The sequence below is a fragment of the Onychostruthus taczanowskii genome, unplaced genomic scaffold, assembly GCF_017590055.1.
Source record: "Onychostruthus taczanowskii isolate IOZ18803 unplaced genomic scaffold, ASM1759005v1 scaffold63, whole genome shotgun sequence".
Taxonomy (NCBI): domain Eukaryota; kingdom Metazoa; phylum Chordata; class Aves; order Passeriformes; family Passeridae; genus Onychostruthus; species Onychostruthus taczanowskii.
In genome coordinates, this window is record NW_024504012.1 from 245,545 (window position 1) to 259,585 (window position 14,041).

Here is a 14,041-nt window from a genome sequence, read left to right on the forward strand (position 1 = left end):
GGCAGCCTTGGGGCTGCGCCTATTCCCTGAGGAAACCATTCAGTGCCCACCACACTCTAGAGAGAAGAACTATTTCCTGATATCCAACCTAAACTTCCCCTGACACAACTTCTGGCCACTCCCACGAGTCCTGCCCCTGGCCATGAGAGACAAGAGATCAGTGTCTGTCTCTCCTCCTCACAAGGAAGCTGTAACTGCAGTGAGTTCTCCCTCAGTCTCCTCCAGGTGAACAGACCAGCTGCCCTCAGAGACTCCTCATAAGGCTTCCCCTCAAGGAAAGCCCTCCTTTGGATGCTCTCTAACAGTTCAGTATCTTTTTTATATTGTGGCACCCAGAACTGCCCCCAGCACTCGAGGTGAGGCCACCCAGGAGCAGAGTGGGACATTCCCCTCCTGAGAAATTTGTCCAAATGTTCCTGGAGCCCTGGCAGCCTTGGGGCTGCGCCTATTCCCTGAGGAAACCATTCAGTGCCCACCACACTCTAGAGAGAAGAACTATTTCCTGATATCCAACCTAAACCTCCCCTGACACAACTTCAGGCCACTCCCAAGAGTCCTGACTCTGGCCATGAGACAAGAGATCAGTGTCTGTCTCTCCTCCTCACAAGGAAGCTGTAACTGCAGTGAGTTCTCCCTCAGTCTCCTCCAGGTGAACAGACCAGCTGCCCTCAGAGACTCCTCATAAGGCTTCCCCTCAAGGAAAGCCCTCCTTTGGATGCTCTCTAACAGTTCAGTATCTTTTTTATATTGTGGCACCCAGAACTGCCCCCAGCACTCGAGGTGAGGCCACCCAGGAGCAGAGTGGGACATTCCCCTGGCTGGCTGGCTGGCTGTGCTGGGCCTGGTGTCCCCAGGACAGCGATGTCCCTCCTGGCTGCCAGGCTCTGCTGACTCAGATCCACCTGGCCATGGACCAGGACCCCCAGGGCTCTTCCCACACCTTCTCTCCAGCCTCTTGCTCCCCATACACACAGCCAAGGCAGCCCTGTCCCAGGGGCAGCACCTTTCTTGTTAAAGTCCATGTGTTTGGTGATTGTCCATCTCTAATTTGTTGAGGATTTTCTGCAGCTCCTTTCTGAGGTAATCAAAGAGCTCCTCCCAGTTTTGTATCATCTGTGAACCTGCTGACTATCCCTTCCAGTCCCATGTCCAGGTGGTTCATTGGAGAGCACAGGGCTGAGGATGGAGCCCTGTGGAACCCCACTAGTGGCAGGTTGCCAGTCTGATGTCATCCCAGGCTCCATAACCTTTTGTGCTTGACCTGTGAGCCAGATGCTCACCCATTTCACGATATGTTTATCCAGCTGTGGGATGGACATTTTGTCCAGAAGGATCCTTGAAGAGACAGTCTGGAAAGCTTTACTGAAATCCAAAATCAACAGGCTTCCCTTGATCAGCCAGGTGGGTCACCTTGTCATAAAAGGAAATCAGGTTTGATAAGCAGGACTTTCCCCTCATGAAGCCATACTGGCTGTGACCAATGACTGTGTTGTCCACCAGGAGTTTTTCAATACCTCCCAGAATAACCTTCTCCATAACTTTACCAGGCCCTGAAGAGAGGCTGACAGACCTGTAGTTTCCAGGGTCTTCCTTCTTGTCCTCCTTGAATATCAGCAGAGCACTTGCCAGATTTCAGGCAGATGGGACCTCTCTGGATTCCCAAGACTGCTCAAAAATTGAATTGAGGATTCTTGGATGAAGCCCACCAGGCCCCATAGATTTGTAGGGATCCAACTGGAGCAGCAGATCCCTCACAAGTTCAGGGTAGACTGGAGTTGATCATTCTCATGGACAGGGTCTTCCAGCTCACAGCACTGAAACTCTCTGGGTCCATCACCCGTGTTGAAGACAGAGGGAAAGAAGGCCTTAAACACCTCCACCTTGTCGCTGTCTCAGTTTGTGAGGTGACCATGTTCATCCTGGCATGTGCCAATGGTATTTTTACTCTGCCATTTGCCATTAATGTATTTGAAAAAACTTTCAATTCTCCCCAACAATTCCAGCAGCCTCAACTTCATCTGAGCTTCGGCTGCACAGATTTTCTCCCCATAATGGGAAGCAGCACCTCTGTATTCTCCCCACATCATCTGACTGCTTCCACACCTTCCTTTTTAGCCTTATTTCCAAGAAAAGATCCCTGTTCAACCAAGCAGGTCTTCTGCCTCCTCTGATTTCCAGCATTTGGGAATTGCTGACCAGCAAAACTGACCAGTGCTGATGGGCCCCAGCACCTTTAAAACATTTTCCCAGGGGACCTTGCTCACCAGTCCCCTGATCAGCCTGAGGTTGCATTCCTCATGGCCAGAGCTGAGGTTTTGTTGGCATTTTTCCTCTGCCACCAGAGATTTTAAATTCAACAACTCCATGCCTGCTGCGGCCAAGACCTCCACTTTGTTCACAAAATCCCAGCTGCAGACAAGGAGGAGGAGGGCATCTTTCCAAGTTGGCTCCCACAGGACAAGTTCCCAAAAGCTGTCATCCAGGTGTTTTTAGGGTACAGGTGGTGGTGTTTTAGGAGGCCCCACAACGACAGAAGGACTTTTGCCCACCTCATCAGTTGTCTGGCCTTCTAGATCCACAACCTCGTGCCTGGTGCAGGAGGTGCCAGCCCTGCTTGTCAGATTCTGAGGAGGTGAGGAGGAGGAAGAGGAACTTTCTTGCTATTATGTGCAGGCATTTTCTTACAGCCTTCATCTTCAACACACTCTTGACTAGAAGGCTTTTGACTAATTGCCCTGCAGGGCTGTGAGTCCACCTCCTTCTCCACTGCAATGGAGGCCTGAGATTCCTGTGAGTCTTGAAACGGAAGCATATCTGAAAATAATCAGTCTCTTGCTTGTTTGCATGAATCCTATGTATTCTGTTTTCACCACTTGAACTTATTATTTTCAAAATTTATTTTGCATGGGTAAATATATGAAATGTAGGCAAAATGCCACATTCTGTTTGTTAATGCAGGTTGCCACATGGCTTATGCTGTGTAAGGTTTAGCCTTCTTTTTAATTTATTATTATTATTATTATTATTATTATTATTACTATTATTATTATTAATGTTATTATTATAATCATCATCCATAGCCAGTATTTTTTGTAAATGGCTAAAGATGTAGTTTAAATAAAATACAATTAGATATGGCTTGATAATAAACCAATGTCTTTGTTTACTTTCTATTCTTAGAGCTTATATATCAGGAAGGAAAGATGATGTTGTATTTGAGTTCCTAGTAAAGCATCCAATCCAATCTATATTAGCTATAGTTAAAGAACTGTAAGGATATCATTCAGAATTAGCTGAAACACAAATATTTAGTTTAGCTTAATCAATTTCATTTCCTCAGTACTCAGATTCTGCTTTTTTTCTGAATATTTGGTAGTGTCTCTTCTGTTTTGATTTTAAATTATGTTACCCATATAAGTCAAAACCTCTGTATGTGCTTTTCCCTTGAGAAATTAGCATTCACTCCTCAAAGCCAGGTTCTATCTCTTGGATGCATGTGAGACCTGCATACACAACTTCTAAATTGCTGGTGGGCTCTGCATGTGCATTTTTCAGAGCTCTGTATATATCAAATTGTCTGGTCAGTAACAATATCTTCTCTTCTCAAGCTGCATAAATAAAGTAGAAATTGAGAGTATCAGAAGATGAATTGAGATACAGAGCCATTAATGACCTTAAGAACACTGTTATCCATAACAATCATATTGGGATTCTAGGCAGAATCGAGCAACAAGACATTATTTTGAAGTATTGCTTTTCTTCACAAGGGTCTCTGCTGGAATGAACCTGTAGCTACAAAAAAAAAAAAAAAAAAAAATTCACAACCAGCATAATGACTGTGGAAACCTGTAGAATCAATCAATCCAAGCTAGAAGACAAGTAAGATTTGGATTCAGAGATATTGACCACAACCTTAACTTAATGATAGTAGAAGAAAATGATAAAAATTCTTGAGTGAGCACATTTGGTGTCAGTTGTTCTTTTTCCTGCATGGAAAAGGCACAAATGCCCTTCTATACAAAGAATCACACACTCCAATCAATATCACTGGCTTTTTATACAGAGAAGGTTTCTGTGCTACTCAGTCATTTTTCTCTGTATAAGGTACAATGTGCCACCCATACAGACTTAACATAAGGTCAAAAAGAAAAACCTGAAAGCCGTTCTGTTTGGAGACAGCTACTGCCCTAGCAGTAAGAGAAAACAGCAACATGGGGGTTCAAACAAAAGCAGAGAGAATTTGATTCAAGTAATTAAAAAAAAAAATCCTTTTTTCTTCTGTAACTAAAAGAAATCTTGGTAATTGTTTTCTCTTTTATGAAAGTCATCAGCGTTTGATATCCTCTACATCTTGAACATCACTGATAGTACCAGCAGGGATACTGAAACGAAAATGAAAAGGAAGGGCAATGAAAGAACAAAGACCAAACTAACGAAATGTTCTTCAAAGAATTAATGAAAATTACCTGATTTCATGTGCAAAATCCTGTCAGACTACCCTGCTGACTAAAGAATGTATCTGTTATTAGTGTTAAACAGCTTTTACACTACTTCAGTGATTGCATGAAACCATTAAGTTACAGCCTCTATTATACTAATTTTTTTAGGGCAACTTAAATGATACATGAACTCACTAACTGAAATGATGACACACCATATTCTCTAAATAAATGTTCTTTGTTCTTGGGAAACACATCAGTAGGAGGTTTGATCTAATAATTATCCTTAAATATTAGATTTTGAAAGAGAGTATATTCTAGAAATAGATTATAATAATGTTTACAAAAAATAAGATTTGCTCTTCTCCTTGCCATTTGAGTTTCTTTAGGATCTTTGATTAAATACACAGAACAAATAGGGAGAAATACAAAGAGAGATTGTCAAAACACAGACTCCTGCAGTGTATTATGAAAAAAAGACATACAGAAGGCAATCTTGGCATCAATATTCTCCTTTGTTGCCAAGCTGAAACACGCTCATGTTCTTGTCAAGCTGACTCCTGAGAACACCCCTAATCCTGCTGGCACAGCCAGCACTGCTGCCCAGCACCCTGCCCAGTGCTGCTCTAGCTGACCAAGAGGAACTCCACCCTTCCTCTGAAAGCCAGGAGGCTGATGCTGAGTGAAATATCAGGGGATATGGGTCTGAGTCTGATCCCTGGCACCCTCGAGGCCTTTGAGTTCTGTGGAAGTGGGCTCTCTGATCAATAAATAACTTGTGGTGTACTGAATGTTCTGCAAGATCCTGTAGGAAGCCAGAATCACTTAAAAATACCCTGTGCCTCCAGGGGCTGTCATGCTTTTCAGAGACTCACAAAATGGTTTGGGTTGGAAGGAACCTTAAAGCCCACCTTGTTCCACGCCCTGCCATGGGCAGGGACACCTTCCACTATCCCAGGCTGCTCCAAACCCTGCCCAACCTGGCCTGGGACACTTCCAGGGATGGGGCCTTTTTTTCAAGATCTTCAAATGCAGGCTGATATTGTGGATCAGTCTCAAAATGAACTTGATTTCTCCTTTGTTCTTGAGTAAAAAGTGCCTTCCTTTACCCAGAGCACATGACTTCTCTGCCATGCTGGCTCATAGATGTCAGAGAGCTGGAAAGACAGGGTCATTTTGGGAATCAGAACTGCCTGCCTGCCTTCCTGTCCATCTCTGAGCCCTCATTTCTGTCTGTCCTTTTCCTGGGACACAAGTACCCACGAGATCTCTTTCATTATTGCCCATAGAAATATCATTTATCCATGCATGGCAGACCCCTTACACAACTGGGATTGTGAGCACAGACCTAAACAAGTGTCCAGTCTCTATCTTCTGCACATTTCATGTCTCTGATATCCATCTTAGGAGTCCCCTGATTGTCCCAGTGATATTGGAGATAGCTAAATGCTCCTTCACCTTTGGGAATATCCAGTCCAGGGACTTGTCAATCTTTTAATATTGTGGCTAGACTAAACTAGGCTCTGGTTATAATTCATCTGAAAACATGTTCTTTTTTGTTATGTATGCATGGCTTCTCAGTTTAAATTTTCTCATCCTTTATTTCCACCTTTTCACAAGCACACACCCTCCAGAGAATCCCCCTGAATCAAGAAACTAGTATAATATTGATATTTTATAACATTGATAACAGGAATTGCTAATTGTAAAGCATCATGACCTGGTGTGTTTTTAGGCTCTAAAATTAAACAAAAAATGCTTTCCTATGAAAGGGATTTCCATTTGGAACAAAGGGATGGAAATTCTATTATTTTGGAGGGCACTATCCAGGTATTTCTAGACCTGGAAATATGGTCATCTAAAGTTTTAATTTTGCTCAGGTATGTCCTTATTCAAGAAGTTTCACCACACCTTGTTATTTAACTGGTGTCATGTTTTTCTATGCCCAGCTAACTAAGAGAAGCTGTTGTATCACGATCCAAAATGAAACTCATTGATGTTTTTCATATCCAGACATTCTTAAAAATGTGCTTGGCTACCAATATTATTTTTCTAGTGGGAATGTATCAACTCACAATCACAGAAACACTCTTTGAGCTGCTCTTCCCTGTTACCAGCCTGTAAGCCCCTGAAATTATAAAGAGGACTTAGTGCATTCCCCAATCTAGCCTCTTGGAAACATTCTGGGAACAATGATTCATCTGATTTCTGTACATTTTATCCACAAAGTTGAATGAAATATTCCCTAAAGGAACCAATTACAACACAGACCAGAAGCTATTTTCTGATAGAGCCAATTGCTGGAAAAGGCAGAGATTTCTGTTATTCCTGTTATTCCTGTTATTCCTGCCCAGACACCTGCATTGAAAACCACTGTTGGAAGACCTTTGTTAGTTCTTCTCCATGCTTTGAAATTCCAGATTAATCACTTCAAATCACCCTCAGGAAGAGCAGAAGGAAATGTTATTCCAGACTACACTGGAGTGAAAATTGTGATTCAGGGCATATTGTGCACCTGCACAACTGAAGCCCCTAGGATTTTATTAACATTGTCTGTCACATGTGTCAAGTCTAGTGAGAACTGTGGGCTAAAATATTTTGATAGGGAGTAAAAAAATGACAAAACCAACTAATGTTGGCCCTACTTAGGTTCACCCACAGGAGATGAAGCATATGAGTGAGTGTCCTGTTACAGTCTTGAGTCTTGCTCACTTTGCCCTATGGGTTCAGTCACCAAAGGATTCAGAACAAAGGAGAGGAACACAATGTGTTATCTTTAACTTGCATTATTTTCAATGTTTCTGGGTTTTGTTTTTTTTTAGCTATTCATGAACACAATCATTTTTAAAACAACCTCTAAGGGAATCTTCTCAAGCCAGGTGAATACCAGGCTGCCAAGGCCAACTCACTGCTTCAAGAGACTTCTTTTTTCACCTTTTGCAGAGTAGTATTGGGCACTTAGTAGTTGCCCCAAAGGATGTCAATGGTCACTAAAACTTCATCCACTTTTACCTGCATCACATCATAAAACCTTTTCCTCCTATTTTTATGATTTGGAAAGTTCTGTAACTCTGTATGTCCCAAAATTTCTTCAATTATTAGGAACCTTTTCTAAAGAACCAACCTAAATTTATTCATTGACAGTTTATACCAATTTGGTTTTGAAACATCAATGGCTTTTGGTTTACATAGCTCATCTCACATTACAATATGTATTCTGTTGGCAGGAATTTTATCCTCTTTCAACTCTCTTTTTTTTTCTCCCCCTAAATATTGTCAAGTATTTCTACCTTAAAAGAGTGAGGCTCTTTCTTCCCCTGATTTTTCACATCTGTTTCAGGTTTTAAATCATTTTGCTTCAACAAAACTCCACAGTATCCCTGAGGAGATTTCCTCAAGACCTTATTTGATAGGTTGAATACTTCCCTATCTCTGTAGAAATTACCTCTTCTGATACAATGTAGGTTCTTTGCATAATTTCACAATCACTCTTTCCATCCTGGTAACCTCTCTGTCTCATTCTGTTTGGATTTAAATTCCTTTGTCTGGGTAGCTGATTTACATAAGAGGCACAGCAGTCCTTTTGTGTATTAAATAACAAATTATAAACTTGGTTTTCCTTGCCAAAATACTTATTGATGCTAACTGCAGGAGCCACCTTCCATGAAATATTGACATAGCATTCTAGAGGTTTTCTAGAGGTCTTCAGCAGCCATCCAGGAGTCTTCTTGGCCTTTCTTTCTTCGGAAAAGAAAATCTTGGTGGATTTCTTTCTAGGTCAGTGATGAAGAATACCACCAAAAACTGTGGCAATTATTAAATTTCCCCTAGGAGGGTATTTCCTTTCAAGCACTAGAGGGAATAGAAGAATGCCATGATAATCACATAATCAATACGACCAGCCCATAATTTCCAACTTATAACAATGTTGATATCACCAGTTGTGTATTATTTAGTGTTCTGCAATACCAGATTAAAAATTATTTCATATTTCTTTGTCTCTTTCAGCTCTGTCCTGTAACACTGAATACTCCTGGCCTTGGAGAGAGCCAGCTTGTTTGCCCATGAACATAACTGAACCTTAATACATAGAATAAAATATGGGTAGGAGATGATTTTTTTTCTGCTGGTGCATTCCCACAAATGATGCACTAGTTGGTTTTGTCACATGATTGTTTGATGCTACAAAAGCCAGACATGGAGATAAGAAAAAGTGTAACTTTTATGTTTAAGAATTATGCTGAAGTGAAGAGCTCCTATTAGAAATTGGGCTCAGTTAATCAGTGTGTTCCATGGTGCAAATCCTTGGCTTCATCCCAATAATTTATAACAGATTCATGGTCAGATGAACACTTGTTTACAGTGACCACAGGGTGTGGATACAAAGCAGTTGCTTTTTGCCTTATTGGCATGCAAACAGGAAGATTGGCTTTAAGCTGAAAAAGGGTAAATTTAGATTGGATATTTTCACTCTGAGGGTGAGGAAGCCCTGGCACAGGGTGCCCAGAGAAGCTGTGGCTGCCCCTGGATCCCTGCAAGTGTCCAAGGCCAGGCTGGACAGGGCTTGGAGCAACCTGGACTAGTGGAAGTTGTCCCTGCTAATGGGAACTGGGTGATCTTTAAGGTCACTACCAACACAAACCAGTCTGTGATTTCATGAAAACAGAAATACTAACACACAGTCCATAGAGTGATAAATTTTCTTGTTTTAGGCTAAAAGTTTGACTACATGAATTTTAAATGGAAACAGGTTATGTAAAATAAGAACTGAAAAAAGTAAGCCTACTGAGTATCATTAAAAACAATTGCCATATGTGAAATTAAACTTTAAAATCAGTCTGTCTCCTGCCACGCAAGTGACAGAAATAGAAGAATTAGCACAACATTGTTTTACTCAATAGCTGAAAACTAATGACAATGTATCCTTCAAGTAAATTCCATTTTAATATTCTTTGTTATTCTCTCTACTGGGTGCTTTTCCAATTTCTCTGTCCTATTATCTGATTTTAATCATTCTGTATCTTTCATGGGCCTGCAGTGTATGACCTTGATCCCATTCAAACCCAGTGTCAAAGAATGGTACAAGACAAAGGCCTTTGTACCTGTAACTTTGGTATTTCCAGAAAAATGCATTACTTGATATAACCAACAGCAGAATAACATGCATTCTCTGCTTTTTAATATTATTTTGATTAAAATAGAGAATGTTTTTAATGAGGGAATGAAATAAAATCTTGTGATATTACAGATTCCATCAAGATTTATTTTTTTCCACATCATTACTGCCTCTCCTGAGACTGCAAATGGAGGGGAAATGAAAATATCATTCTAGTCACTGCATAATTGTTCCACTGTTGGAAAGCAAAAATGAGACAGCAGTCTCATGCTGAAATCTCCTGCTACACACCTTGAACTATGACATGGAATATGTGCAACTCACTGCTGGCTTTATGTTATTTTTATTAAGGCTGTTTCATTTCTGCTAGTTGTAGAAAAACAGTCCCAGTGTGAGGTTGTTCTTCCTAAGCTGGTTCCTATGGGCAGCAGGACTTGATGGGTTTTGGCAGAGAGGTACAATTGGTCACCTCTTGTGTCAGTCTGGAGACACAGGAGGTAAGCTGCTACTGCTCAAATCCCTGTTGGTTCTTCTGGAGCCAGCCCCTTATAGAAGAGAGGCATTCCTTTAGGTAGCCTGCAGCCTCTTGCCACGTTTGTGCCATTAAAAAAGAAAAGGGATCTCCAGTCATTTTCTGTCTGACCCCATTGTGCCACCAACATCCTGCCAAAAAGGGTTCAAATGGGACACAATCCCCTGGAGTCCTTCACCCTACACATCTTGCTCATCTTAAACCCCATGGATTTTGACCTGGCATGGATTTAAAATGAAGGAAGGAGACTTTCCTTCATCCTTAACCTTTAAATGTCAGGACTCATGTGAGTGGCTCAAGGGCTGAAGAGCCCAGGGACTGGAGGGGCTCGCTTAGCACCTTTCTCCCTGGTGAATTCAGCCGAATCCCTGCAGGCAGGGGCTTTCTTCCTCCTTACCTCTCTCTTCAAATAAGGACCTGTCCCTGAGGGATCGTTTTCATTAGGCAAAAGGCAGGTGAGGGAATGAACAGACAATTAGGCTCCATGTCCTATAGCCTGGGAAAGCTCATAGAAAAGCAACAGGGATTAAATGTACAGTGTGTGGCCTCTAACAAGGTCACGGTGTTCTGCACTACTCACTAATGGGACCATATTTTACAAGGAAACTTTACAATAAGATTTGTTTTTGGAGGGCTGAAACAGAAAAGTACAACTTGTGGCTCTTTTGGCTTCCTGGAATAGGCAGAGAATGGAACTAAAGCTGAAAAACATTTTCTGGGGGATTGTGTAAATTAAAGTCAATTGAAACCTATGCACAAACCCAAATAAATATTAGCAGTGTGATTACAGATCTGTGAAACTTAACAATGTTGCTGTAATGGTGGCTGAGAGGAGAAAAATTCTCAAGGACCTGATTGTAAGAGCACAAATGAAATACAATTCCATCTTTCATGTTTTAGCAAGATAATTTTGGTTCCGTTTTGACTAATACAGAATAATGGGAATAAAATATGCTGCCTCAGTCTCTGCATTATTGGCTTTACATTATTGGTCCTGACAGCTGGCTTTTAAAATGCAGTAAATATTGGGCAATGCTGTTCTGTTAAGACAAGCCACTTCATCAAGCATATTTCCAAATCACACTTTATTTTCAAAATGGGTTTAATTTCTCTGTATATCGCAAAGGAGCCCACTGCAAAATTGACCTGCGACAGAGTGCCCTCTACTGCATGTATTTGGGAAAGGAAAATAAAGTCAATTCCTAAAAATAAAATCTTTACACGCTGAGGCCAGCATTTTTGTTACAGGCTACTGTACTCTGAACTAAATATAATATACATACAGGCATATATCACTCTTACCTTCTTCTAAAGGACTAGGGAATAACAGCACAAAATAGGTATGACATTTGCACAATCTCTTCTGTACTTTTCAGTGATATCAGTGTGTGTCTTCCCATACCAATATGGTCTGTGTTTGTAGGATGGACAGGTATTAGGGGAGCTGAAAATCTGCCCTGTACTGTCCTGCTGCCCCACTTGATTTTGGCTGTTGGGAGGAATCCACCACAATTTGGAGTAAAGAAGTCTCTCTGCTTATAGATTTGTTTTCCCAGTCTTTAGTCTCTCCTGGTCTCTCATTTGTCCTTCTGTCTATTTGCCATGAGGTCATTCATATTAGACTGAGCTCCCCTTTCCCTGCCCATGTCCTTGATAATATTGGATGCTACTGAGTTACACCCATTGCACATGATTGAGGAGACATTTCACCAGTGCTGTCTCAAAAGAGTAGAGACTCACAGGTTACAAACATCACTGAAGTGATTCCACAGCAAAGCCCAAATCCTCAAGCAGACCTATACTTTTGAAGTCATCCTCTGTTTTTTTCTTTTCTTTGGGCCAGCCTAATGCTGAGATTTGTGATGGACCAAACACCTGCAACCTCTGTTAAAATTCACAGTGGCTCTTATCACTCGATTCCTCAGGGAAGAGAACATCCATTTTCAAAGCAATGGCATAGATAAACATTAAATGGCATAAACTAACATTAAATATTTTTGAGTCACTTTTGAAATGCCCTCCTTTGTACCATGAAGTCTGTTCTGTCAGCAGTATATGCAGAGCCACAATTTCATTCTTAAAACCTCAGCTTAAGTCTTGATGAGTCACACAGAAAGCAATTTATGCACGATCAAAGGTGATCCCTCTGCAACCAAAGGTGGTGTTTGAATCCCTAGCACATTTTTGACCATATCACTAGGACAGAGTAGAGGTAGGTAGCAAACAACAAAGTTTTTCAGAGCAACAAAATCAATTATCAAAAGTTCTTCAAGCAAAACAGAAACAACACAAGCAGCATTTCCATAATACACAGTGGCCTTGCACATATTTCAGCAATTAATTTGATGTCTATGGATTTGTTCCCACAGCTGAACCTTTCCCTTAAAGTAAACCCTTATTGATAATTTACAACTTCTAAAGACGGTATCTCTGTAATTGCTTTCCCTTTGCTTCATACCTGTAAATCTTGTATCTTGTGCTAAATCCCTGTCGACTTCTGTCCACAAAATCAGTGTATTCCTGTGAGCGATGGAAGGGTCCCTTATCAGAGAGGAGCCAGTCGAAGGGGCTTGTGGCATGCTGATCCGAGACAGCAGCAACTGCTAAAACCCAGCAATGAAGACTCAGTGCTATCCACTCCCATAGAGCCATCAGAGAGAACAATTCAGCACCAGCACTGCATCGCCATATCATGCTTCCACTGGGGACTTAGAGCCTTCATTCTCTTAGCTTTCCCTCAACACCTAGACAAAATACACAGTCAATTAGATAAGCACACACTAGGCATCCCTTGGAAGTAGAAACAAGTTTCCTTTCTTTCAGCTTAAAGAGATAGTGGCCTCTACTTTATTATATTTTACATTAGCATAAACCCCACTAGGCTAGTTAACAGTGGAGTGTTTCAGTACTTCAAATGCTGTGAAACTAATGTCTTCATTAACATCATCAGCGATAATATTTACTGTTGAAGGGAAACCTTCACAAATCATCAGGGGAGGGATTGTTGGGGTTTTTTTCCCATTCATGCTAGTCATTAATGAAAAATATGCAACACCAGATTCTTGTCTGTAAGCAGCAGTACAAAATCATTCAGCAATGTCTGTGCATAAGCTCACTGTTCACACATTGGACAGAAAACACAGGTGAGATTCAGAAGACCCAGGCTGCTTTCTCTTTTAATGTCCTCGGGAAAATTGCATTGTGGTTTGTCTTCACTGCAAAGTGTAGCTAACAGAATCACGTTCCTCTCTCCAAACCAGCATTGCTGGACAGAGTGACTGCCCTGATCAAAAGTTCTGGAGCTGTCCATGGTGATGAGTTCAAGTGACTTACACCAACTCCAGATGATGAAATTTTGGGTATTGCTAACAGCAATATTTTACTTTCAGTCCAAATTGCTGCAACTCAGCGGATCCGCCTAGAAACACTTTTTAAACAGTGCCTAAACATTTTTTTTTTGTGTGTGTGTGCCCTGTCACAGATCAAGTATTGACTGCATCATGTAGGAGCTCAGTGAAGACAAGCCACAGTTTCCCTCTGTACCTCAGACCCATACCTGTGGAATGGGCAAATGTTTCCAATATCCTGCAGAGATTTCATTAAAACATCTATACAAGATCTATGCATGAGGTTTTCAGAGATTACAAAAGTCATGTGGATTCCTAAATATATAGAAGCAATCAGTTCCAGTTTTCAGTCTAAGTTGAAACAGCACAGAATGAATTAAAATACATGAATGTGAGAGCTTTAATTTTTCTAGCTGATGAGTTTACAGGGAATAAAATGCTGGATTCACATTCACTCAAATCAGCACTCATCATGACATTTTCACCTTTGCTATGTTTTTTGGAACTTGGCAGGAAATGTTTCCTTCCCATCAGTAATTTGTTCTGTAATTGAGCCCTAAAAGATGGATATTTCCAACAGAACAGTCCTGCAACTGAACACTCAGCA

At 41.1% G+C, this 14,041-nt stretch overlaps 1 protein-coding gene across 4 annotated transcripts in view; it reads right to left on the reverse strand.

The window, feature by feature from the left end:
• Positions 1–12,781, reverse strand: part of LOC121344292 (BMP/retinoic acid-inducible neural-specific protein 3) — a 180,382-nt gene extending 167,601 nt beyond the window's left edge. For 3 of the 4 annotated variants that reach the window (XM_041420110.1, XM_041420111.1, XM_041420112.1), the window contains exon 1: positions 12,546–12,781. In XM_041420110.1, coding sequence (XP_041276044.1) covers positions 12,546–12,781 — 236 coding nt within the window. The remainder of the gene's footprint in view (positions 1–12,545) is intronic. The other variant, XM_041420113.1, reaches the window with a different exon arrangement.
• Positions 12,782–14,041: the final 1,260 nt, after the last annotated feature.